This window comes from Varanus komodoensis, unplaced genomic scaffold, assembly GCF_004798865.1.
Source record: "Varanus komodoensis strain SLA01 unplaced genomic scaffold, ASM479886v1 scaffold24, whole genome shotgun sequence".
NCBI lineage: Eukaryota > Metazoa > Chordata > Lepidosauria > Squamata > Varanidae > Varanus > Varanus komodoensis.
Genome location: NW_025335641.1, coordinates 7422490 through 7449819, shown reverse-complemented (window position 1 = coordinate 7449819; position 27330 = coordinate 7422490). Strand labels below are relative to the sequence as shown.

At 43.6% G+C, this 27330-nt stretch overlaps 1 protein-coding gene across 1 annotated transcript in view; it reads left to right on the top strand.

The window, feature by feature from the left end:
• Positions 1 to 27330, top strand: part of HFM1 (helicase for meiosis 1) — a 71544-nt gene that overhangs the window by 24665 nt on the left and 19549 nt on the right. The window contains exons 13-25 of the mRNA XM_044432245.1: positions 990 to 1070; positions 1831 to 1922; positions 3722 to 3828; positions 11394 to 11441; positions 11654 to 11751; positions 11851 to 11982; positions 12103 to 12188; positions 13264 to 13347; positions 21100 to 21257; positions 21345 to 21448; positions 24458 to 24547; positions 26123 to 26241; positions 27178 to 27260. Coding sequence (XP_044288180.1) covers positions 990 to 1070; positions 1831 to 1922; positions 3722 to 3828; positions 11394 to 11441; positions 11654 to 11751; positions 11851 to 11982; positions 12103 to 12188; positions 13264 to 13347; positions 21100 to 21257; positions 21345 to 21448; positions 24458 to 24547; positions 26123 to 26241; positions 27178 to 27260 — 1282 coding nt within the window. The remainder of the gene's footprint in view (positions 1 to 989; positions 1071 to 1830; positions 1923 to 3721; positions 3829 to 11393; positions 11442 to 11653; positions 11752 to 11850; positions 11983 to 12102; positions 12189 to 13263; positions 13348 to 21099; positions 21258 to 21344; positions 21449 to 24457; positions 24548 to 26122; positions 26242 to 27177; positions 27261 to 27330) is intronic.

Here is a 27330-nt window from a genome sequence, read left to right as displayed (position 1 = left end):
TAATCCCCTGAAATTACTGACAATGTTGTTTGGGAAACAATTAAACAACTATTAACTACTTTTAAACTCCTTTTGGCTTCAACAGGAGAATTTAACATGTTTAAATAACTCCTATCAAATTTGATAGGACTTAAACGTATTAAATTTTATTTGGACCTTAGCACACAATCCAATCAGGATGTCTGTTAAGCACCCAAACTCAGATGATTACAAACATCCTATGCAGAGTAGAAGGAGCAGTAGAGACCATCTTTGCCTCTTCATTTTTGCTAGATGGCTGTTTTGGCAATCCAACTTGCTGCTTCAGAGGGGAAGGAGACTGTTGGGATACACTATATCTTGGCCACTCTAGTATCCTCTCCAACTCTCCCCCCACCACCTTAAAAGGTAAAGGTTTCCCCATGACATTAAAGGCCAGTCATGTCTGACTCTAGGTGGCAGTGCTTATCTCTGTTTCCTAGCCAAGGGAGCCACAGACACTTTCCATGGTCATGTGGCCAGCATGACTAAACACCGAAGTGCACAGAACTCTGCTACCTTCTCACTGAAGTGGTACCTTTTTATCTACTTGCATTTGTATGCTTTCAAACTGCAAGGTTGGCAGGAGCTGGGACAAAGCACAGGAGCTCAGCCCGTTGTGCAGATTCTAACTGTCAGCCTTTCAATCAACCAGCCAATCAGCTCAGCAGTTTGACCCACTGTGCCACCGCATAAGCCTTCCCTGAGAAAGAAGATTTCATGACAGCCCTGAAGGGGAGAGGGATTAGAGTTCTAATATTCAGCTCTGAGGTTGGAGCACTGTTTTTATCCTCAGAGTTGGGAATTTGATGCCCTCCAACCATATTTAAAGTCCAGTAATTCCCTCCATTAAATAGTTTTGTCAGGTAAATTTAGTGACTTAGTCACCATGCATAGATAGTCTCTGTTGCCTCCAAAATCTTGTAAACTTTTTTCTGTATGACCTAAATAATTTATTTCACCTTGTACAGAATTATGCTTGAAAAACTTGGATGATTTATCATCATTTGATTTGGTCAAGATGGATGAAGAGCTCTGTTTCAAGCCAACAGGTAATGCTTTCTACTTAAAGGTTTAACATGTTTTCTGAATACAACTTTGGCTCTGGCTTAAAATTTCCTTCTCACGTGCCATTGTGATTCCCATAATGTCAAGCACAGTCTCTTGACAGTACATATATATTTCTGTGTTTCATTTCTGAGCCATTAATACCTGATGCAAGCAAAGACAAGCCCAAAGGCTAAGGTTTAAAACTAATTCATTATAGAATTGTCACACTCACGTCTGTAGCCACTTTAAAGATACCTGTGCTTCCAATGTGTTTGTTGCTTTGTTGTGAAGAAAGCTGTACCTGAATCCCACATAAGGCCCTTAGGCCTTACTGGTTCTGATGGAGGGCATGATTATAAGGATAGACTAGATGGAGCTGCCCATTTCACCAAAAACACAAGTTTGGAAAGCATTTATTCTATCCCATCTTCCAAAGTTGAGAGAGTGGTAAACTCCTGTGAATATTATGACTCGAGTAACTACATAGTTGTTAATAAGGATAGGATTTTTCTTCTAAAAAAAATTCAGACAAAAAACTGCTATTAGAGCTCCAGCTAATGAAGCAAGCCATTGTATGATTTGTTGTAGTTAAAGCTGCTTAATGACATATTACCTCTACACTATAAAGGCAAGTAATTAAAAACACTTGGAAGCCTCCTATGGGTTATATTTCGTATGTGATAGAGAAAATGAATAGATTGCAACATGTAACTCACTTAAAGAGAGCTAACTGCTTTTTACATATATATTTATTTCCTACAGAGACTGGGCGACTAATGGCTTGGTATTATATTGCATTTGACACTATGAAAAAGTGTTTCGTGATTAAAGGAAATGAGACTTTATCTGAACTGGTAACTTCTTATTCAAATGAAAAATTAATATATTCCAACAGCCGTTAACTGAATGTAAAATTCAGCTCATTTTTTTCAAACGTGTTCTTGTATATACAAAACTTTTCATCAGTTACATACAGTATTCCTTCGTTAGGTTTGGATCCATGCATAGATCTGAACAGAAGGAGAAAACGTATTGGTGCTGTTCCATGAGCTCTTGTGCAAGCTCTTGGAAGACCTCTTATAATTCAGTGCCACAATGACTTGGTGTGAATTATTTCTGCTTTTAACTCACAATCCTGGAACATCCCATTCATAGATTGTTTCACAATATGCATATGGGTTAAAATACATGTTAACAGTATTGGTTCTTCTTTGTGTATTGGATCTCTGTGGTTCACACACATATGGGCTCATGCCTATGTGGCGCATCACTGGGAGCCTTCTGTAGCTAAGGAACCCCCCCGCACCACCATCCCAGTACACTTGTACCTAGTGACTTCTACTTATTTCCACAATTCTCTTTTTACTGCCATTGTGGCAGGCTCATAAGTAATAGTATCCATTCATTCACTTCTTTCTGAAAGGAACAAAAATGTGCTGAGGCAAAGCAAACTTTAAATTTTCTCTTTCTTTGTTTTGCCTCCTCCTTGTTTTTCCATTAAACACCAACCTGTTGACCGACCTGTTGCTGGTAATTAAGTTTACTAGAGATACTATAAAGTTGAATGATGGCAGGTTACATACCCTTTGTAAGTTCTTCAAATGTGCATTCATGCAGCCCAACCAGTGTCCTCACATTGGTGTCAATCTCATTATTTGTACCAAGGTTCCCTTCAATTCCAAAGCTGCATTTGCCAGTCTCAAGGAACTGAGGGAATGGGTAGGAGTAATTGCAGACTAGGACAATGAGAGAGAGTCCCTGCCAAAAGTTCCTCAGCAATAGAAGACTCTTGATAGAGGCGCCATGCAGGCACAGTGCCTAATGTACAGGTAACCACTCAAGTTCTATGTAAGCAACTGCTGTTAGTTCTGTTGAGGGGTAATTCGTCATCTTTCCCATTCTTTTTCTTTACTTCTTGCAGCATTTGAGTACAGGGATTTGGTTCTAGCCTAGCCATGGAGCATTCAGTTTGGCCCATATATGCTACAAAATTGGGCTGATCTATCGCAAAAAAAAAAAAAAGGCTTCATTTAATTCTAAAAGATAGTTTGGTGCTACGCAAAGGAGGCAGAAATTGCATACTGTGGTTTACACTGGAGTGTAAACCAGTCTTTCACCTTGGTTTTCACTTCTTGTTTTCAGGGCAAATGTGAATTATTCTTTGTTGCTCTGATATTAATATCAATCAAGAAAGTAGCTAATGAAATGTAGCCTAAAAAAGGAATGAGGAATATGAACACAAGATTTCATTTCTGTAGTGCCAAACCATAGTTTGATGCTGCGTATGAACCAGTCTAAAATGTTGGGTTTTTAAATAGGGCTGTTAGGACCATTTAAAGTTTCCAATTCAGGGTACAGAAGATAAGGGATACTATTTTGTACTATGAAGGAAAACTCTTTTCTCAGTCTCTCATATTTATAGTTGCTTATCAAATGCAGCATTCGTTCAGCTAGATCCACATCAGTGTAGAAGCTTATATTGGTATTCTTTGTCCATTTGAGCAGTTGCAATTGAAGTTTCCAACAAATAACCCTGAATATTTTGCTGCACATACATGGATATATGAGTTCTAAAATAAATGCTTAAAATATTAAAATAATTGGAAAAGGTTAAGATAGTGGAACTTAAAATTAATGAAAGAAACTATTGTAGGTCACACTGATTTCCAGCTGCAATGAATTTTCAGACATCAAGCTAAGAACAAATGAGAAAAAAATATTGAATACTTTGAATAAGGACAAGAACCGTATAAGCATAAGGTACGAGATATCCTCATATATAGTGTAATGTTACTGTAGAACATTGTTGTTGTCTTGTACACAGTTACATATGTCCCATATTATCATAAACACTGTCCTATTTAGAATGAATTCCAGTTCACACAGGAGATATAAAAATAATATCCGTGTCGTCAGAAACCTTTGGCTGACTAGAACTGCTGGTTCTAATCGTTATTATCATAATCAACTGGAACCCAGCCTTCTTCGTCGTGGCCTCTGTGCATCACACATATGGGTGCTGCGCCTGCGCAGTGCCTTTGGCCGGAAGATTGAAAGCTAACGGTTTTTGGCGGGAAGCTCCGCTCCCCTCCCCCACAGGCTATAAAGAGCGGAGCGTCCGCCATTTGTTCAGTCTTTGCGACCGCCGTTCGCTGTGCCTCGCGCCGCTTTCGTCCTTCGCTCTGGCCATTCTGGTTCTCTATATATTGCCCTTAAACTACTTTCCCGTTACTTCGTTTTTCCCGTTTTGTGTAGTTCTCTCTCACTTCTTCTTCGATTTAAAAAAATATATATATATACTTACCCTCTGCACTATCTCTCTTTTCTTCCCCTTTCTGCGATGGCGCAGCGGGCGGCTTTCCGCAAATGTGCTGATTGCGGGTCAAAGATGGCACCGACCGATCCGCACGACCTATGCCTCCTCTGCCTTGGGGAAGGGCATAGGACGGATAAGTGTGTTCATTGCCTAGCCTTCTCTAAACAGGCTAGGAAGAACCGCGAAAACCGGCTTCGGAGGCTCCTTTGGGATAGGGCTCTGATGCAATCAGACCCGCTCATCCCTACCCCAAAACCAGGCTCTGCTTCTGTGGCTCCTTCACGCCCTTCGGACGAAGGCGCGTCTGCTTTGCTGGCCCCCTCTGCCTCACCAAAAAAGAGACATGAGAAGCGCAAACATGCTGAAGACAAGCCGGCAGGCCATAAGAAGGCCAGAAAGGAAAAGGCCTCTAAGCCTCCAAAGAAGGCTAAGCCTACGGATCGTCCCCAAGATCGGGACTCGGGACCGACAGGCCCTTCGGTACCGGTGGCGGTTACGATACCGACCCCGCCCGAACTGATCCTCCAAGAGGCTATGCGGGTCACCCCTCAGGGGTCTCCCCGACGTGTGGTTGACCTCCTGCCAGCACCCCTTCCAATTCTACGGGGGTCTATCTCAGACGGGGAAATTCAGGACTCCCCTCCCAGAGCGAGGTCACTGACACCGATGCCCGCGGTGACATTGGAGACAGAAGCTGGCCTGTCCCCACCAGGGAATCGGAGGAGCCGCTCGGTAGAACAACGCCCGGAGAGTTGGCGTCGTCCCTACTACCAACCTTGGGGAGACCCGCTCTCTGTGGGATACTACCCTGCTCCCAGAGCGCGATCCTCACCTCCGCCCTGGGCTGTGGATTCGAGGAGGGTGCCGCCTCGATCCCTGCGAAGCGGAAGCAGCCGCTCCTTATCACCGGCGGAGTCGTCATCTTCTGCCCCGCCATATTATGGTGCTGATTCGGATGACTCTGACGTAGATTCAACTTCTCCGGACGTCGTGGTGACATCCCAGGATCCTGCGTCACCCGATGAGTCACACGTCTCCTTCGCAGAGCTGATGTTGAGGCTTGTCCAGTCCCTGGACATCGACGCTGCCCAGCGCCCGGGACCGTCGACGGATAAGTTCTACGACGTCGTCCGCGGGGAGCAATCGACTTCTATCGTCCTGCCACTTATAACTACTCTGCGGCAGGCGATGACGCAGCCCTGGGACCTGCCTTCACATCCCCAGCCGACGTCTAGGAGATATGAATCTATGTACAGGGTCAGGGAAGAAGACATTCCCTTCCTATTAAAGCACCCAAAACCAAACTCGGCGGTCGTCGAATCCTCGCAAGGCAGGGAGGCGAGCGGACATATGGCGCCGAGGGATAAGGAGGGCCGGAAAATAGATTCCCTGGCCAGACGGGTCTATGCTGCCTCGGGCTTAGGACTTCGCATTTCTAACTATGAGGCGACGTTGGCGCGCTATCAATATTTTATTATGCAACGCCTCCACAACGTCGCCTCCACCCTCCTGAACCACCAGGGTGACCTTGCGAAGGTTCTGATTAAGGAAGTCATGCAGGTCGCGGTGCAGCAGTTGTCTACGGCACGTCATCACGTGGACACTGACTCCCGGGCCTTGGTCGGTGCCGTTTCCCTTCGGAGACACGCATGGCTTCGGAGTTGTAATTTCCCGGAGGAAACGAAGCGGCGAATAGAAGAGATGCCCTTTGACGGCTCGGGACTCTTCCATTTGCGCACCGACCATAAACTCAAGAAGCTACATGAGTCAAGAGTGACAGTGCGCAGGATGGAGATCCAGTCACATACCAGACGTAAGTGGTCCTGGAATCGGCCATCCTACAGGCAGCCATACCAACAGAGACAGCTGCCACAACCTCGCCAGCAGCAACAACAGCAGCGTCGCCGTCCTCCGCCCCAGCAGCGCTTCCAACAGGGCCGCCGTCGTTTCGACGACCGGAGACAGCGCTGACGGGACTGGCGAACCACTCCTCACGCTCCTTTAATACCCACCCCCCTCTCATCTGGGGACCGGCTCCAAAGCCGACTCCCCATTTGGGAGTCCATCACATCTGACCGGTGGGTATTGTCCATCGTTCAATACGGCTATCGAATAGAATTCGACATCATCCCTCCATCGAGTCCGATCCGGTCCACTTCATGTTCGCCGGTACTTCTCAATGAAATACATCAACTTCTCCTTAAAGGAGCGATTCGTCAAGTATTCCCATCTGATGGACTCCACGGATTCTATTCCAGATACTTTACAGTCCCCAAGCGGGACGGCGGTCTACGTCCGATTTTGGATTTACGGGACTTGAATAAGTTTATTATACCGAGGAAGTTCTGTATGACCACCCTTCAAAACATCTTGCCGTTGTTAAGGAGAGGGGATTGGTTCGCCTCACTGGACCTGAAGGACGCCTACTTTCATATTTCAATTCATCCAAATTACCGGCGTTTCCTTCGTTTTGCTGTTGCAAACCAACTTTATGAGTTTAAAGTTTTACCCTTCGGACTGGCTTCAGCTCCGAGAATTTTTACCAAATGTGTGGCTCCTGTCTGTGCCTTCCTACACCTTCAGGGCATACAAGTTTACCCGTACCTCGATGACTGGCTGCTAGTCTCGCAATCCAGAGAAGGACTACTAGACACCATCCATACAACCCGTGCCTTACTAGATAGTCTGGGTCTACGTATTAATACAGAAAAATCTCTTCTTCCGACACAGACGATCACCTTCATTGGAGCTCGCCTAGATTCGACGTTGGAAAAAGCCTTCCTTCCTCAGGACAGGCAACAGACTCTCGCTCGCCATATCCATCGAATTCGACGAGAGGGAACGGTTACGGCGAGATCCATCCAGAGGGTCCTGGGGCATATGGCCTCCACAGTTGCCGTAGTTCCACATGCCAGACTTCGGCTTCGCCCACTGCAATTACTTTTCAACAAAGTGTATCATCCACAAAGAGACTCACAGTCGAAACCAATTCGGATCCCGTCTTCCGTGCTCCACTCCCTGTGCTGGTGGCTAAAGCCGACCAATCTCGTGGTGGGAGTTCCCTTCAGGCCGCAACCCCCTTCGATAACTCTCGGTACCGATGCATCTCTCCTAGGATGGGGGGCGATCTGCTCTGGCCTGTCTACCCAGGGAATGTGGACTCGCCTAGAATCCACAAATCATATCAACTTCCTAGAGCTGCTGGCAGTCTTCAAAGCCCTTCGTTCTTTCGAAGACCTCATTCGTCATCGGATCGTTCAGATAACTTTGGACAATATAGCGACCGTTTTTTATCTGAACAAACAAGGAGGGACGAAGTCACCGACCTTAGCCAGGCTTTCTATGACGATTTGGGACTGGTGCATTCAGAGACACATCACTCTGATAGCCGTTCATCTGGCAGGCACAGACAACGTACATGCGGATCTCCTCAGCAGACACATCCTCACTTCACACGAGTGGGAACTGGATCCTCGCACGCGCAACCACCTGTTCAGGCGCTGGGGGTTTCCCGATGTGGACCTATTCGCTACCCAACAGAACAGGGTGTGCGAGACTTACTGCTCAAGAGCGGGAATCGGACAAGCATCCCTAGGGGACGCATTCATGATCCCTTGGGACAACATCAACTTTTATGCTTTCCCTCCGATCCCTCTTCTGATGAGGGTCATAGCGAAGATAGTGAGCGACCGTGCATCGGGGATACTAGTTGCCCCCTGGTGGCCACGCCAACCGTGGTTTGCGAAACTGCTCGACATCTCCCGCGGAGAGTTTCTTCATCTTCCGTCACTTCCGTATCTTATAACGCAAATGGACGGCACACTTCGTCATCCGGATTTGCTCTCATTGAATCTGACAGCGTGGCGAATTCGATGATTAACCTTCCATTGGGGCCGGTGACGGATTTGAGACCCTCAAATCCTACAGCTTCTATTAATTCATCGGTTTCAACAATCACTTCGACTGCTTCGGCCCCGATTCTCGAGTCCAACTATGCGGGTGCTTCTCACTGCCACAATCTCTCTATACCATCGGGTTCGGCTCAAACCCCGTCAAATTCGAATCCAACGCTCTTGCACCCTGAGATTCAGCATATTATCGACGCTGCTCTAAAGCCGTCCACAAGAAAGTCATATACAGCTAAATGGAAGCGGTTTTCCGCCTTCGCCGAGTCTCATTCGTTCTCCCCGCTTGTCTCATCAATTGATCAAATTCTTCAGTTCCTTCTGGAGTTGCATCACTCCGGACTGAAGCCGTTTTCTATTAAAGTGTATACGGCTGTAATAGCCTACTACCGTGGCTTAGTCGATGGATCATCCCTGTTTTCTCATCCTATTCTAAAGAGATTTTTGAAAGGACTGTATAACCTCAATCCATTGATTAGACCGGTTATGCCCACGTGGAGCCTTTCTGTAGTTCTACAGGCCCTTATGAGGGCCCCCTTTGAACCTTTGGCGACTGTGGATCTCCGATTAGTTTCGTGGAAGACGGCGTTCCTTGTAGCTATCACGTCAGCCCGGAGAGCTAGTGAGCTTTGTGCCCTCCGCATCGACCCCCCTTATCTGAACTTCCACAGAGAAAAGGTCGTTCTACGTCTCGACCCATCTTTCTTGCCCAAAGTCTCTACACCTTTCCATACAGGACAAGACATTGTACTGCCTGCCTTTTTTCCATCGCCATCGAATCCCTTGGAAAGATCCTTGCACTCCCTCGACGTTCGGCGTTGTTTAGCCTTTTATCGATCGCGAACGGAGTCTATTCGGCGATCCAATAAACTGTTCATTAAATATTCGACTAGAGATCAGGGCGACCCAGTCACTCCTCAAAGGCTCCCTAAGTGGATAGTCCACACTATTACTTTGTGCTACCAGTTAGCTAAGCTCGAACTGCCTACAGTTCCCCGAGGCCATTCTACTAGAGCTGTCGCTACGTCTTCTGCGTTCGCATCCGGAGTCCCGATCGATGACGTCTGCCGAGCCGCTACTTGGGCGAACCCTTGCACCTTCGCCAGGCACTACCGTCTCGATGTTCGGGCTCGACGGGACTGCTCTTTCGGTAGAGCTGTACTCTCCTCCGTCCTACAATAAGGACACCTTCCCTCCTCCTCTGATGGTAAGCTTGTTAATCTACCCATATGTGTGATGCACAGAGGCCACGACAAAGAAAAGCAGGTTGCTTACCTGTAACTGATGTTCTTCGAGTGGCCATCTGTGCAGTCACACAACCCACCCGCCGGCCCCGCTCGGTGTCGGTGAGTGGACTCATTCATCGGTACCGAAAGTTTCCCATTTTTTCTTGGTACCGATCATACTGAGAATTTTTCCACAAGGGGGCGCACATTCGGTCGTCAAAGACTGAACAAATGGCGGACGCTCCGCTCTTTATAGCCTGTGGGGGAGGGGAGCGGAGCTTCCCGCCAAAAACCGTTAGCTTTCAATCTTCCGGCCAAAGGCACTGCGCAGGCGCAGCACCCATATGTGTGACTGCACAGATGGCCACTCGAAGAACATCAGTTACAGGTAAGCAACCTGCTTTTCTTTCTGTGCTGCTGCTCCACATTTAATAGAGCAGAAATCACTGAACAAGGAAATTATGGATTTACTGTGATTCTTTGTATTTCTCAAGTACAAAATGTATCCCCAAGTCTTCTGAGTAGTAGGGGAGGCATAGCATGCAATGGGGACTGGATTCTGGCTCTTTCATAGATTTAGCACTTTTCAGAATCACTGTTCAAACATCACTGTTCAAACATATCAAATATCCAGCAGCAGTCTGGCCATGTGGAAACTCTTCTTAGGCTCTATCTGTGTAGGCATTCTCTCTTGCATGTACTTAAGACAGCCTACTGTATATAGCTTGCAATCCATTGAGCCCAACAGTGCAGCCTGTCAGGTGCTTAATAACCCCATTTCTTCCCCCACCAATACAAGGCAGGCAGTAACATTAGGACTATTGCTGAACCCATAGTGCACAACCATATGAGTCTTGGTGGGCTTCATCTCACTTGCTGTATTGTAAAAATTTCATGACATTTCAGATGTGATGCAGCACAATTGTTGTTGTTGTTAGTTGCAAAGTTGTGCCCGACCGATCATGACCCCATGGAGAACATTCCTCCAGGCTCTCCTGTCCTCCACCATCCCTCGGAGTCCACCCAAGCTCACACTCACTGCCCCAGTGACTCCATCTAGCCATCTCATCCTCTGCCATCCCCTTCTCCTTTTGCTGTTAATCATTCCCAGCATCAGGATCTTCTCCAGTGAGTTGTTCCTTCTCATTTGGTGGCCAAAGTATTTGAGTTTCATCTTCAGTATCTGGCCTTCTGAAGAGCAGTCAGGGTTGATTTCCTTTAAGATTGACTGGTTTGATCTCTTTCCAGTCCAAGGAACTCGCAGGAGAATACAGCACAATAGATGTGATTATATCATTGCATGTATTAATCAGTGTGCACTTTGTTGATATTATTATAGTGTTTTCTGTGCAGGAAATGTCTTCTATTTGAATCCCTATGATTGCAATCTTATATTCACTTACCCTGGAATAAGCTGTGTTTTTCTTTTCAATTTTTTGAATTTTTCAAGGTAACAACAAGCAGTAAAAAATTTGTGTACATCACATACAAGTTGCTTTATTGTCAGTATCTCTGTTCATTATATGCAAAATTATCTGATAAAGTTTTCATTCACCAGAGTTCTATATGTCTTAGAAGGTTGCTGTGCATTCTTCTGGGTGGTAATTAATTCAATAAATGGATACCACATTCTGTAAAAAGTGTCAGTTTCTACTTGCTCTATTTGTACCTGAAGGTATTTAGTGAGTTTCTCTGTTCATTCAAGGTCCCAATTTTTTTACTATATGGTAGAGAGAAAGGAAACAGAAATTATTTTGGAGTAGACATGTATGGGATTCTGCTTAAAGTCACTCTGTTTTACACTGGGACTTTAGAACCGTTGTATATAGCATTTTACCCAAAGTGAATAAAAAGTGATATGGCATTTTTCATGTACAGATATCCAATGGAAGGAAAGATAAAAACACGAGAAATGAAAGTGAACTGGTAAGTATTTTGTGCAATTTTTTATTTGATACTTGAAATAAGGGCAATGATAAAATTCCTGGTATATTCTTTCAAGAGCTTTCCTTATTCTTCTCCTTTCTTTAGATTTTTTTTTTTCTGAACACAATTCCCCACCCCCCAGTAGTGCTTCTTATTCATTTTTACAATCTTGTTTCTGTGATATTTTGAATAATTCAGTAATTTCTTTCCAGTCTTATTCAGGCACAGCTAGGATGTATTCCCATACAAGATTTCACCTTGACTCAAGATATAAGCAAGATTTTCAGAAACGGCATAAGAGTTACAAAATGTACAGTCAAATTTTGAATTTTGTTTTTAAACTACTTAATAATAATCTGCAATGCAAGCTGTTTCTTTTTTTTAAATATCTCTTTGTTTCCTTGTGTAGGGCTATCTGAATTTCTGGCCTCCTGTCAAAATAATTTCCTTGTTTTATTAAATTCTTTGGTTTTAGCAAAGTGCTTCAGGTGCAGACTGTGGGAAAACTCACCATATGTCTCCAAACAATTGGAAAAAATTGGTAGGTATCACATAAGATAATGTGCTTGCTATATTTTTTCCATTAATGAAAATAATTATTGTTTACTAAGAAATACAGTTTGTTAAAAGAAAACACTTAACATCCTTCGATTTTCAACAGGCATGACACTGTCAAATGCAATGGTGAATGCAGGCCTGACATCCTTTAAAAAAATAGAAGATATAAATGCAAGGGAGCTTGAACTGGTACTTATTTTCTAATTGTATATGTTGTAGTTGTGTTAAAAATACTTACCTACAACATTTATTCATGTGTTATTGTGTTTGTACTTCACTGTTTTCTAATACAGGAATTTGCATTCCTATTCTCCTGAGTATTTGCTTTTAACAATGCTAATAATCTTAGTCTGTAGTCTTAGTATACAAAATCCTAAAATAAAGGATTGCCTTGATTAATCTTTTGAATAACGATTCCAGAATTAAAATAGTGTAATTGTTTGCAGAGAATTTACACACTGTGAGCCAGTATGGTGCAGTGGCTAAAAGTGCAGAACTAGTATTGAGGAGATTTGAATTCTAGTCCCCCACTCAGCCATGGAGCTAATTGGGTGTCTTTGGGCCTTTCACAGACTCACAATCTAACGTACCTCACAGGGTTGTTTGAGGTTAAGAGTGAGAGGAGGAGAATAATTATACAAGCCACTTGGAGTTCCTTGAAAGAAAGAAATGCTGGGATATAAATGAATGAATAAATTAAGTAAGAAGGATGTGAAGCCTGTCCATTTGTAGCCAAAGTCACACATCTTCAAGTGTAAATAATAGCATGAGAAAGATATCTGAGATGTGGGAGAATGGAATCCGTATTGAGAGTGTCTAAGCTCCAGGGAGAAACAGTTTCCTCAGACTATTAGGACTGGTTAGGGTGACTCATTATGCCTGTAGCATGTTTCAGTACAAGTACTTTCTATTATTCATATTTTATTTATTAAATTAGAGAGTGTGGATCAAAGCAACATAATCAGCAGAAATGGGAAGCAATAATCAGAAACTTAGATAGATCATATGCTATGGAACAATTGACGGCAAAAGGGGAAGGGGATGGCAGAGGATGAGGTGGCTAGATGGAGTCACTGAGGAAGTGGGTGTGAGCTTGGGTGGACTCCGAGGGATGGTGGAGGACAGGAGAGCCTGGAGGAATGTTGTCCATGGGGTTGTGATGGGCCAGGCATGACTTTGTGACTAACAACAACAATATTTGAACGTGTGCAAATTAATGAATATTTTGCATTAATATGAATTATTGCTGAAATTACATTTTTAGATTTTGAATAGGCACCCTCCCTTTGGAAATCAAATTAAAGAACTGGTAGCACACCTTCCAAAATACAAGCTTATGGTTGAACAGGTAAATTATTTAGTCAAAATACATTATTTTAATTTTATTATGCTTTGCAAAAGCAGGTAAAAGATCTTTGAAGAAAACTTTGTTTCCTACATTCTGGAAAGATCAGTCATTCAATCTCTCATTACATGTGTGATGTAATACAAAGATCATCCTCAAGCAAAGGATCCATAGGTTTATTGTGCTTCTTCGTCGTGGCCTCTGTGCATCACACATATGGGTTCTGTGCCTGTGCAGTGCCTTTGGCCGGAAGATTAACAGCTAACGGTTTTGGTGGGAAACTCTGCTCCCCCTCCCCCTAGTATTATATAAGGAGCGGAGTATCTGCCATTTTCCAGTCTTTGCGACCGCCGTTCATTGTGCCTTGTGTCACTTCACTCTCGCTTAGATCGTTACTTACCTTTCTCGCTTGTTGAAAAACTTTCCTTTTTCTTACCGTTAGTATTCCCTTGTTCGTGTTACTGTTAGTATTTCACTTAGTTCTTGCTTTCTCACTTTTCTCTCTCGTTCCTAAAAAAAAAAAACAAACCCAAAAATATTATTCTCCCGCTTTACTATCTCCTTCTTTTCATTTTCTACGATGGTGCAACGGGTGTCATTCTTCAAATGTGGGAAGTGTGGCTCTAAAATGCCCACTGCGGATCCACATGACCTGTGCCTCCTTTGCCTGGGGGAAGGCCACAGAACAGATAAATGCTGCCACTGCTTGGCCTTCTCCAAACAGGCGAGGAAGAATCGGGAGAACCGCCTCCGCAAACTCTTGTGGGACCAGGCTCTCCTCCAATCGGACCAGCTGGTGGCTAAGCCTCCCACAACTGTGGCTCCACTTGAAGGCCGTCCAACTTTGGCCAATCTGCCGCAGCACCCAGCCTCTTCCTCCATTGCTTCACCCTCACGCCCTTCTGAAGAAGGTGCTTCTAGTATGGCCGATCAGCCTGTTTCCCTACCAAGGAAACAAAAGGAGAAGAGGAAGCACAGTGACCCGGAAAAGCATCCTGTGCATAAGAAGGCCAAAAAAGATAAGGCTGGCAAGCTGGTTAAGAAACTGAGGAATCCTGAGCATACAAAGCATCGGCACTCGGGTTCGGCGACCTCCTCGATTCCGAATCCGGTCACGGAACCGACCCCCTCAGTCCCAACCATCCAGGTGGCTATGAGGGTCACTCCACCAGGCTCACCACACTGACCGGCAGCCAAACTACTTCAGGACCCACGGCGTGGTTTGATCTCGGATGGTGAAATAAGAGATTCTCCACCAAGAGCTCGGTCTCCAACACCAATGCCACCCGTCCCTCTGGATACCGACATCGCCATCTCTCCTCCAAGAAGCTATAGGAACTGTTCTTTGGATGCCAGATCCGATGACTGGTACCAATCCCAATACTCCTCCGCTCCGAGACGGGAAGAGTACCAATCCGTGGGCTATTATCTGGTTTCCAGAGGGCGATCCTTGCCACCAGCTCCTCGGGATCATTTTCATTCTACACCCAGAGACACCCTGAGCGCCCCATCTAGAGAGAGCGGCAGATCGGGCTTACCAGGAGGTTCCTCTTCCAGTGCCCCACCTCCTTCCTGGATGGAATCAGACAAATCCGATGCTGACTCGACTTCGCCAGATGCAGTGGTTATTTCGCAAGGCCCGGGGTCACCTGAAGAACCGTACATCTCCTTCACCGAGCTAATGGCCAGGCTGGTGAAGTCGCTTGACATTGAAGCCCACCAACAACCGGGACTGAGCACTGACTGTTTTTATGATGTGGTCAGGGGCAAACAATCCACCTCTATCGCCTTACCGTTTATAACAACTCTATGGCAGGCGATGACTCAACCATGGGACCTCCTGGCCCATCCACAACCGACTTCACGTAAATATGAACGAAATATAAATTCGTTCCTCCTCCGCCACCCCAAGCCGAACTCGGTTGTTGTGGAATCTTCTCAGGGCTGGGAAGCACATGGACACACCTTGCCTCACGATAAGGAGGGAACAAAAATTGACTCCCTCACGCGCTGGGTACACGCGGCTTCTGGCCTCGGATTACGGATTTCAAATTACAAGGCGACCTTGGCGCGCTATCAATATTTCCTCATGCAGCGCCTAGATAGTATCATTGCCACCTTCCCAGGCAACCAGGGAGAGCTGGCAAAAACCTTTGTTAAGGAAGCTATGCAAGTGGCGGTGCAACAACTTTCTATAGTCAGGCACCATGTAGATGCTCGTCGGTGCCATTTCTGTCTGCAGACACGCCTGGTTGCGTAATTGCAACTTCCCAGAAGAAATGAAGCTGAGAATTGAGGAGATGCCGTTCGACGGATCCGGTCTCTTCAATGTGAAGATGGATAGCAAATTAAAAAAGATCCACGAATCCAGAATGATGGCCCGTCGTATGGAACTGCAATCTCAGCCTCGCCGTAAGTGGTCATGGTCCTGTCCGCAATACCGCCAACAATACCAGCCTTGGCAACAACAACCACACCAACGCCAACAACGCCGCAGACAGCAACCGTCCCAGCGCTTCCAGCAAGGCCGCCACCACTTTGATGGGGATAGGCGTCAGCACTGATGGGGCGAGCAAGCCTTTCCTCTCCTCCTGATTTCACCCTCCCCTCTCTCATTTGGGGACCGGCTGAAAAGTCGGCTCCCCACTTGGAAGTTCATTACATCTGACTGATGCATCATCCAGCACAGATATAGAATTGAATTTGACGTTGTTCCATCACCGAATCCTATCCGGTTTACACCGACCTCATCAGTACTGTTGGACGAAATTCTCCAACTCCTTGCTAAAGGAGCTGTTCGTCGCTTATCATTATCGGAAGGACTCCACAGATTCTATTCCAGATATTTTATGGTCCCGAAACGAGATGGGGGTCTCCGACCAATATTGGACTTGAGAGCTCTCAATAGATTCATAACACCAAAGAAGTTTCGGATGACCACGCTCCAAAATATCCTTCCGTTGCTGGGGAGAGGGGATTGGTTCGCGTCGCTGGATTTTAAGGATGCCTGTTTTCATATTTCAATACATCAACATCATAGGCACTTCCTTCGTTTTGCGGTAGCCTCTGAAATCTACGAATTCAAGGTGTCACTGTTTGGATTAGCCACTGCACCAAGAGTTTTTACGAAGTGTATGGCTCCTGTCTGCGCACACCTTCGACTACGTGGAATTCGGATATACCCATATCTTGATGATTGGTTGTTGGTTTCCGAGACTAAAGGAGGACTTTCTTCTGCTGTTGATACTACTTGTGCTCTATTACAAGACCTTGGACTATGCATTAATCAACAGAAGTCTTTTCTTCTCCCTATACAGTCAATCAACTTTATCGGAGCCCGGCTGAATTCTACGGTGACAAGAGCCTTTCTTCCTCAAGACAGACAACATGCTATCACTCGGTGCATCTCTCGGATTCAACGAGAAGGGACTGTTCCTGCCCGATCTATTCAAAGCCTGTTGGACACATGGCGGCATCCATCGCCGTGGTTCCGCATGCCAAACTCCGACTACGTCCTCTTCAGTTATTCTTCAATGGGATGTTCCGACCACAGAGAGATCTACCTACCAAATGGATTCGGCTCCCGTCCTCCGTTCTACAGTCCCTATTATGGTGGACAGAACCAGCCAATTTAAACGTCGGCGTCCCATTTCGACCTCGGTACCCTACAGTGACTCTCGTACTGACGTGTCTCTTCTGGGATGGGAAGCCATTTGCTATGACCTCCGCACCCAGGGGGTTTGGAGTCACCGGGATTCCAGGAACCACAGCAACTTCCTGGAACTTCTTGCTGTTTTCAAAGCCCTGCAGTCGAGGGCCCTTAGGGTCCAGTTCCCATTCGTGTGACCGCGACATATTCGGATTCACTGCTGTCGGATTCACGACAGACTGTTCACCTCTGGGGTCCACCAGACATAGACCTGCTTGCCACCCGACAGAACAGGGTGTGCGTGAACTATTGCTCCAGAGCGGGGATAGGACAGGGGTCGTCCGGGGATGCTTTCATGATTCCCTGGAACGACATGACCTTTTACACTTTCCCACCGATTCCCCTCATCATGAGAGTGTTGGCGAAGATTATTCATGAAGGGACCACAGGGGGTTACTGATAACCCCCTGGTGGCCATGCCAGCCATGGTTCTCAACTCTCCTTCGTATCTCTCAGGAGGATTTTCTTCAACTCCCTCTACTTTCTTATCTCATTACCCAGAAGGAAGGCACGATCTGACACCCAGACCTGTTGTCGCTGAAACTGACTGCCTGGTGAATCTGATAACTGTATGTGCTGCACCGGTGTCGACGCCACCTGCAATCCCTATTACCTCTGCCTCACAAACCTTACATCCAGATCTGCAATATATTCTCAACTCTGCATTAAGGCCATCCACTAGAAAGTCGTATGCAGCAAAATGGCGTAGATTCTCTAGCTTTGCCAAATCTCACTCATTTCCAGTGTCATCGGCATCGGTACAGCAGATTGTTCCATTCCTTTTCGAATTGCATCAGTCTGGACTTAAACCTTCTTCCATAAAAGTATATACGACAGCAATTTCTTATTACCGTGGAGCTGTACAAGGTTTCTCTATTTTTTCTCAACCTTTGATTAAAAGATTTTTGAGAGGGCTTGGTAACCTCCATCCAACAATCAGGCCACTGATGCCCACTTGGCGCCTTTCAGTAGTTTTACAGGCACTGACACGACCCCCTTCTGAGCCCATGGCGACAATTGATCTACGCCTTGTCTCCTGGAAGACGGCTTTCCTCGTAGCAGTTACTTCAGCCCGTAGATCTTCTGAACTTTGTGCCCTTAGGGTAGACCCTCTTTTTCTGAATTTTCATAAGGAAAAGGTAGTTCTATAGCTAGACCCGTCCTTTCTTCCTAAGATCACTACTTCGTTCCACATGCATCAAGATATCGTTTTACCGGCATTCTTTCCGGCTCCTTCGAATCCGATAGAGAGGTCCCTGCATATGCTGGATATTCGTCGTTGCCTAGCTTTTTACAGGTCCAGGACTGAGTCTGTTTGGCACTCTAACAGACTTTTTGTTAAATACTTGGACCACAACCGGGGCTATCCGGTTACTTCCCAATGACTTTCGAAATGGATAGTAAATACAATTGCTCTTTCTTACCAGTTGGCTAAATTGGACTTACCATCTACTCCAAGAGGTCACTCTACCAGGGCTGTTGCTGCTTCCTCAGCCTTTGCATTGGGAGTCCCGATGGAAGACGTCTGCAGAGCTGCCACTTGGGCTAACCCGTGTACCTTTGCCAGACACTATAGACTAGATGTTCGTGCCAGACGAGATTGCTCTTTTGGCAGGGCTGTTCTTTTTTCTATTCTTCGTTGATGACACCTCCCTCCTCCAGTTTGGGTAAGCTTGTTATTCTACCCATATGTGTGATGCACAGAGGCCACGACGAAGAAGAGCAGGTTGCTTACCTGTAACTGATGTTCTTCGAGTGGCCATCTGTGCAGTCACACAACCCACCCACTGACCCCACTTGGTGTCATGGGTGGTCCGACTTTCTTCTCTTTGATGCTAGGATCTCTCTAGCTGTTTGTTGTACCACTGGAGTTTTAGTTTTTTCCATACTGACAATAACTTTATTAAGGGAGCGAACATCTGGTCTTTCAAAGACTGGAAAATGGCGGATACTCCGCTCCTTATATAATACTAGGGAGGAGGGGAGCGGAGTTTCCCGCCAAAACCGTTAGCTGTTAATCTTCCGGCCAAAGGCACTGCGCGGGCACAGAACTCATATGTGTGACTGCACAGATGGCCATTCAAAGAACATCAGTTACAGGTAAGCAATCTGCTCTTTCTTAGGAACCAAATATAAATGAGAAGGGGCAGTAACTGATAGCCATACAGAAAGTCTTTTAATTACAAATTGGGAAAATAAGCTTGAGACATGAAGACCTGTGCAAAGCTTTCAACCATTGTGCTTTTTCCCCAAATAATCTTTCATTTGCTCTTGAATCTGCTTGTGCTGCTCTTTTCATATCATAGCATTTACAAAGAAGGAACAGTGCAGAAAGAAGTACAAAAGTCTTATAGGTAGACCTACTTTAATTTAGGCAGATAGCAGCCCACCTGGAATGGTTGGCTGGAGTGGACCTGTTTCATGAGCAGATTGATGGGTGACTCAGTACCCTAACCTTCCATTTTAAGTCACAATGTCAAAGGTGTAATTTCCTTCACAGTGTCCCTAGGCACTGTAAGCTTGTAGAGAGCTTAACAGCTCTTTCACAAGGACTTGCTTCGCTAAACACCATCCAAGAACAGGTATGGAGTGCTCCAGCTGTTTTTGATGTTGCTGGTGACAAAGCCTGTGGAAAAGAAGTGGTGGAAATGCTTTACAGTGAGCTCAATTCTGCAGCATGTCTTATGTGTCCTTAAACCATAATACTGCTAACCCATTAACATATGTGTGTCTCATGATCTCCCCTCCCTTCTTCCCTGAGGCTCACAGCAGGAAGCTAAATAGCAAGACATGTATTGGTAGGGCAGAGTCAAAGTAAGGACCCGGGCAGAGCATTGTGACAGAGAGAACTGTTACCTAAGCAAGAAGTAAAGGTCTTCTGAGGGCTGGTCAGTCTTAAAGAGCCCTTCCCAGTTCTGCAGCCATTGATTCTTATGGCATGGAACAATATGGGACAGTACAATAGGTGTTTAAAATGATATGTACTGATCTGGAAGGTCTGGAGTGGGGTACAATGACTCTGCAAAAAGTATCTCCCTCTCATCTATGTCTTTTCCTGAGCTTGAAGGAGACTGAGGCCAGAGAATACGACATCCTCCCTTTGCAGGGTCAAGAAGTTTTTCTGCAGTCACTTAACTACAGTTTGTTGTCATGTATGGACCCAATGCTGTTGTTTGTCTTAAGTGTAGCTTAAGAGATGGGTGGGAAACTTTTGTACCTCTAGGTGTTTTGGCCTACAAATTGCCTATCTGGTTTAAAAGAACAAGCCAAAATCAGAAACCATAGTTTTAAGTCAGTTTCGTTCCCTAAACCAGGGGTCCTCAAACTTTTTCAACAGGGGCCAGTTGAAAGGTGCTGGCGGGGGAGGGGGTGTGGGCTGCCAAGGTGGTGCTGGCGGGGGGGTGCAGGCCAGTAAGGGGCTGGGGGTGCGTGGCCGAGGCAGCAGCTTGGTCGTGCGGAGAATGTTTTCTCCAAGAGTCCAAAACGATCTCCTCGCGAGCAAGCCGCCAGCAGGCATGTGCACTGCGAGCCAGTGGCTTGCTCATGAGGAGATCCTTTTTGCTGAGCAAGTCCAAAATGATCTCCACACAAGCAAGCTGCCGCTGGGCATGCACATGTCGAGGTGTCAGCTCGCTGTGCAGAGGCTGTTTTCTCTGAGCAAGTCCAAAACAATATCCGCAGGAGCAAGCTAGCGCCTTGCCATGTGCCTGCATGCACGTGAGTCCAAACACTCTGAGGGACTGGATAAATGGGCATGGTGGGCCGGATCCAGCCCGTTTGAGGACCCATGCCCTAAACCATAGTATAAATTTAACCATAGTATCATTCATATATCTACAAACAGTAGATATATATATATAAAAGAAGTAATAATTTCCAAATCTCCTTTTGTGGTTATGCTGGAGGAGGAGAGGAAAGAGGGAAGTGCGCAAACCCAAGATGATACATTCAAGTCCTACTGATATATGCAAAATGAGTCTGTCTGTATTATAGCATGTAATGCATTAAAAACTAGCATTATTTTAATATGTAATTTAATTTTCAAGCTGGCAAAACACAATGACACAGTGGCTGAAATCCTAGTGACAATCATATTAACCAACTTTGAACAGCTGCAGACAAAGAGAACTTCACCAGATTCTCACTATGTAACCTTAATAATAGGAGACAATGATAATCAAGTGGTTTTTAAGCAAAAGATTATGTGAGTATATTCAAGTTTGAAACTTTAAAAGTTGCATGTTAATGTATATTTAATATTTGTGTATTGATATTTAATATGTTATTTTAGGGATTCTACTTTACTGAAAACTGGAAATTGGACTAAAAAGGTTGAAGTGAGAAGAGCTGTTAAATCTGATGAGCTTAGCATAAATCTAATCAGTTCTGAATATGGTAAGTTAATTTATTCGATTAGGTCTTAAAAACAACTTGAAAAGTTTTTACAATCTAAATGTCTGGTTTCATTTTGGATAGACTGTTAATCTGAGTCACCCATCTGTGTGCTCTTAGTAAATGCCCATGATGTTTTATTTCAGCTGCTGAATTTGGAGTGATGTCTGTTCTACAACAAACTATGTTGGTTCCTTTAAAAAAATACAAAATTCATGGCTGGGCAATACTTTTATTAGGACAAAGCATACTGGCACAAAAAGTGACTTCTGCAAACATGCTGGATATTAAGCAAAGCAGAGAGAGAAAAGAACAAGCTGGCTTGATGTTCTAGCCATTAAATCTGTATTTATTCACTCATTTAGATGGAATGTAGAAGATATCAGACATAATTGTTTTATGATCCACTTGGTTTTATATAGGGTTTAGGTTGAGTCCAAGATTGCAGGAAACAAGTCATGGGCCTGTTCATTTGTTGTGATGAGCCATGCTGGAAACAAGTCATGGTGGGCTGGTTAATTGCTTACTAAGTCATGCTGCTGTCAACACAGGCTTGCCATTGTTTGTTTTCCCTTTCATCCTCCCACTTGCTCCCAGAACACATCCCAGGGACCTTTTCAGCACAATTCATCTATATTTGTCTTGTGAAGAGGTTCTTGTCCCTCCCTGCCCTCACATACTTGAGAAGCACCTGCGTGTGTATATATACATCTGTGGTACATTGCAATGTGTTACTGGGACTTTTCCCTCAGGACCTGTTGGGACAGGTTGGGCCATTACCAGCCTTCCTTCCAGGTTCCAATGCCAAAAGGTCTTTCATGAGAGCTGGGGAAAATGGTGGGAGCTATATATACTGGGGGGCGGGGGTGGAGGCAGGCAAGGCTCCTGCCGAAATGAGTTTAGCTAGGAAAATCTTCTCAAAACAGGCCCTGCAGAGGTACACAGCCCATATGTGAGTGCACAGATGAGAGTTATAAGTAAGCACCCTTACTATCCTATCCTGTGCCAGACTGGGTAACTCAAGAAGCTTTTCTGAAACATATTTGACATACCAGTATGAGTTGTTGTATTGTGCAAACCAAGTCACTGTGGCTGATATCTATTTTTGCAAATATGAAATCCAGCTGTTACCCAGATCTATTTCCATACTGAAGTGAAATATAAAGATTCTTTATTAGATTGTGATTGGGGAGTAACAAGTAAAAAAGGCAGTTTTTATATTAGCATTGCTGAAGCTTTGTGTTGGATGGTATACTATATTTTTAAAAAGCCAACAAAAGCTAAATTGAATAATATAACCTGATTAATAAAGGGAATGTAATCCTCAAAAATTAAAGTTCCAATTTGGTGTTCCAGTTAAGTGCCTGAAAAACGGAGTTGAAGAATTAAAAAGAAAGAATTTGTATTATTTAATATGCAAACATTTTAATGCATAAATGCAGCATTTAATACATTCTTATACATGACAAGATATTAATGCTTTGAAACAGTTTATTAATGGCATAAATAGACATTGGATACAGTTATTTTGGCTGCAGTGGGATGATAAAATCCTGGCTTAACCTGCCATGATATGTACATACCCCATGCACCCATATTCATTATCTTTGTTGCCACTTTGTCCCTGTCTTCAAAAAGTGGGGAAAGAAACCAGGAAGCTACAGTTAACCACAGCGTCCTGTTATGTGCAAACTGGGAATTATGGCAAATGGCTTCCAAATCCAGGCTGGTTTGTATGTGTACCAGCAAGGGTGGCAAATATATAGCTGTGTTTTTTTAAGGACAGAAAAGCTGGGAGAAAGTGACAGAATCTAGGAAGTCTGAGAATTGCAGGGTATCTGTTCACCTTATAGATGAGGATTCTCAATCACTTTTTACTGTTTAATACAATATACTCCTCTTTCCAAAATATTTTAGACAAAAATTGTTCATCTATCAACTTTTGAGACATGTTATAATTAAGGGCACTCAAAATAGGTTTATCTTTTGGAGAACATTTCTAGCCATGGTGAAGCTGGGGGAAGGGGACGGGAAGGGGACAGGAAGGAGGGTGCTAGTGAAAATATTAAGCTGTTTTTACATGTAGAAGAGCCTAGGTTCAGTCTCTTCCTTTCCCACTTACTAAGATCAGTTTGCAGGTGATGGAAAGGATTCTTCCTTGAGAATCAGGAAAGCAGCTGTCAAGTATTGTGAGTCAGTGGTTTGACTTAGCTGACCTTTGCACTTAGGTTATAGAATCCTGTTGGTTAAAAAAATCTATTTCATATTCATTAAGGGAGTGCATTTGTATACATGTTGCAGATATATTTGTAAAGCTAAGTGCCTATCTTTCTACAACAGTTGGTCTAGATATTCATCAACAATATAAAGCCATTTACCTAGAACCAAAGGCATTTGGAGATCAAATTAGCACATATGGAAAATTACAAGGCAAATGTTTATCTGATAGTTATCAAAGTCTCTTAGCAGAATCACCAGCAGCAAGTTTTAAAGGTAAGCAATGTTCCCTACTAAATAATTGGATCTGAGTGCCAAGATAGGCTATAGATGAGTATGTGCTCAAAGGCAAATCCTAGTTTGATTGTTGCATAAATGTGAACTGGATACAACAAGCTGAATTTTTTAAAAAGACACATCATGACAGGTACATGGTTGTAGTTTTGCATGTTCAAGTTTTCAAATGATATCTGGAGTTTTCATGTGGGTAATGCAATATGTAAGAATGTAAAACATACATAGAAAATCATCAACAAAACTGCAATCCTGTACCCATTTACCTAGGAGTAGGCTCCACAGTACTCAGTAGGAAATAATTCTGTACAGATGTGTACAGAATTAAATAATTTCTGTAAAAATAAATTTTAAGCTGTCCTGAGCTTTTGGTATAATAGGATGGCATACAAAAGCTTTTGATAAATAAATAAATAATAAATGTATAAGATTGTTCTGAAAGTTGGTTAATTTTTCTCTCCATGTATCAGTTTTTAAGCCTCTATATTTCTATTACTTTAGAAATCACTTCTAGCCAAAAAAGCATAAAGCATGGGAATAGAAAATGCAACCATCACTGCAAAAATAAAGAAATGTGTGGACATGACTGTTGTGAGTTCATTTACCTTTTTGTGACTTCTACTTATAAAAGATCCGAATTACAATGGCAAACTCAAATAATGATCCAGTGCATCCTTTAGGGATAGAAATGTGTACATGTAGCTGTGCACATAAGTATTGTATACTTGTGTATACTTAGAAAGTGGGTATGCTGGAAGGAATCTCACATACGGAGTACTGCACAGTGAAGGGTGCATATAGCCCCCTGGTTTTTAAATTTGGACTGGATTTCATGGCTACATGTTTGCACATCAAAAACAAAGCAACCTCCCCTCATTATTTGCTATGTCATAATCCCCATTTTAAAAGGAAGCCTGAGTTTTGATAGCTGTTAAAACACTGTGCTCCTGCAAATGGGATGCCTCCCACTCTTCTATGTTCCCAAGTACTGAGAATCTCAGGAAAGTGTGGAAAAGGCAGATGACACTGAAAATGAAAGGATCTTTCTGGGAAGGGGATGATATCCATGTCATCCATTTTCATCAGAAAGGGCCCTTCATGGCTTTGCTTTTCACTAACAGCTGTCCGAGCAGCGCAACAAATTCCTCTGTTTATAATTTGTTTTTTGCTCTATCCTCCTGTATTTTTGACAGGAGAGTCCATCAGCAGAATAAGAGTAATAACATTTACACAAATCATGGGTACATGGCTTTTTTGTTTTTTTAGTCAGGTGGTGAACCAGTGCAGCCACTACAATGTGCTGCTTGGGCAATTTGAAAGTTTGCTCATTAGTTGTTGTTTTGGAGATCACAAAAAGTGATCCCTAAGAAAAGAAAAATGTGTGTGTGTGGGGGGGGGGATAACATGGAAAACAAGCAGTATTGACTGGAAAAAGGGAGCATGGCTGCATCAGAGGAGTTTGAGTCACTGCCAGTTGGGCACTTGGTGGAGCACCCATCATTTGGTGGTATCCCATGCCAAGTAGCTCATGATGTTTCCCTTTACACACAGTGAGATCAGCTGCCCCAGTTCATGACATGACAATCCATTGTCCTATGGATGTGTGGCTTACAGCCAAAGAACAAGTCATGCTATAGGAAACAGTCCTAGTTTAAATGACAAGCCAACCCACCATAAGATGGGTTGCCATCTTGTGGAAACCCAGTCAGTGTCTTTTGATTGGTAGTGCTAGGAATCTTCTGTTTCGAAGTACTCCAGATCTCTCTGTCTGAATGCAGCTTCTACTAACTGAAGACCAAAGACTTGAACATATATAGTAAACCTAGTTGTAAAATTTGCATAAGGGAACCATTCTTAAATATAAGTAAGGCAAGTCTGGTTTTATTAGAGCAACTCATGGTGGTCCAAGCCACTGATCCGGCATTATCTGGATGAAACAAATGGTAGCTGCATGTAACCTTGCCCTTAGAAATGGAGGCAAATTGGGCTGCTAGTTACAGAAATTCCTGTAACTTAAGGTACAACCTTATGCAAGTTTATGTGGAAATGTCTAGCTAACTTTGCACAGGATTGCACCCTTCATACATTATTTTCATAAACCTTCTGAGGCAAAATCATTTTAAATGAATACAACTTTAAAATAAACATATACTATGTTTCTTCAAGGTAAAATTGGAGTTTCAAAGAAATCTGATATTAAGGAAGAGTCAGTGTTTTCTTCATATCTTGTTGATTTGAGAAACCGGAATGTGGTATCTTCTGTTCCCCCAGTCAAACGATTAAAGGTGCATATATGCAAGCATTTCTTTCTCCTTTCCCTTTGTTTCCAGGATTTCTGTATAGTTACACTTAAAGCATTTTATTAGTGAAATATAATGCAGATTGAACATTTTCTGTGAAATGGACAGGGAGGCAAAACTATATTAAATGCTTAAGAAACATCCTAGAAAAAATAAGGGTGGCAGCAACAATAGAAATTTGCCTAACAAATGAACTTGGATGTAAATTTTATTGTAATCAGTGGAACTTATTTCCAAGCAAACTTACCTAGGATCAGAATAGAATGCCAGAATTAGGCAGAAGCTTAAGTATTGCAGCAGAAGTACTATAAATAATTTGAGAACATCAAACTTTTTGTATAGTAACACTGGCTGATTTAAGTATGGAGGCTTGACAGAGTAGAAAAGCAAGATAGGACATATATCTGTATTTTCAGTGGAGCTCAGTAGGATTCAAACTCAGACAAAGTAAAGACTTCTTTATCAGGTTAGCAAGTCTGGGAAGAAAAGCTATTTGCTCTGTCATAAGGTTTCAAAGCTAAATGGTTTGCACCTTGATGAGACTGCCATCCATTCTTCCCTCCTGGTAGAATTAGACATATCTGTGGATTTAAAACTGTTATCCCCTTCTTGCAAGATTTTTCTCTGGAGAAGAATGGCTTGAATAATTGAAAATATGAAATGCAATATGATTAACTGAGTATAGATTACAGCCAGTCTGAACTTGCTGCGATGCTTGCATAGTTCCAAGTCACTGACTAAATTTGTTCATTTAAATCTTTGAAATACTCTTTCTTTACCACTTAAACATGCCTTAAATAAAGTGTAGAAATATAGTGGTCATATGTGACTTGCTCATTTGTGATAAGGTGTCACAAGTGTTCACATTCTAGCTTACCTACCCTACCATATATATTCATTTTAATAACTTCTATATTTTAGATGCAGATGTTGAATAAAACTCAAAAGGTGAATCTTAAACAATTTGGTTATGCTCCTAAAAGTTTTCTTCCAAGATTGCAAAGGTACTGTACTACTGTAATAGTGGCAACCATCCATTATTCAGTTTAGTTGTTTAATCCTTTACTATTAGCT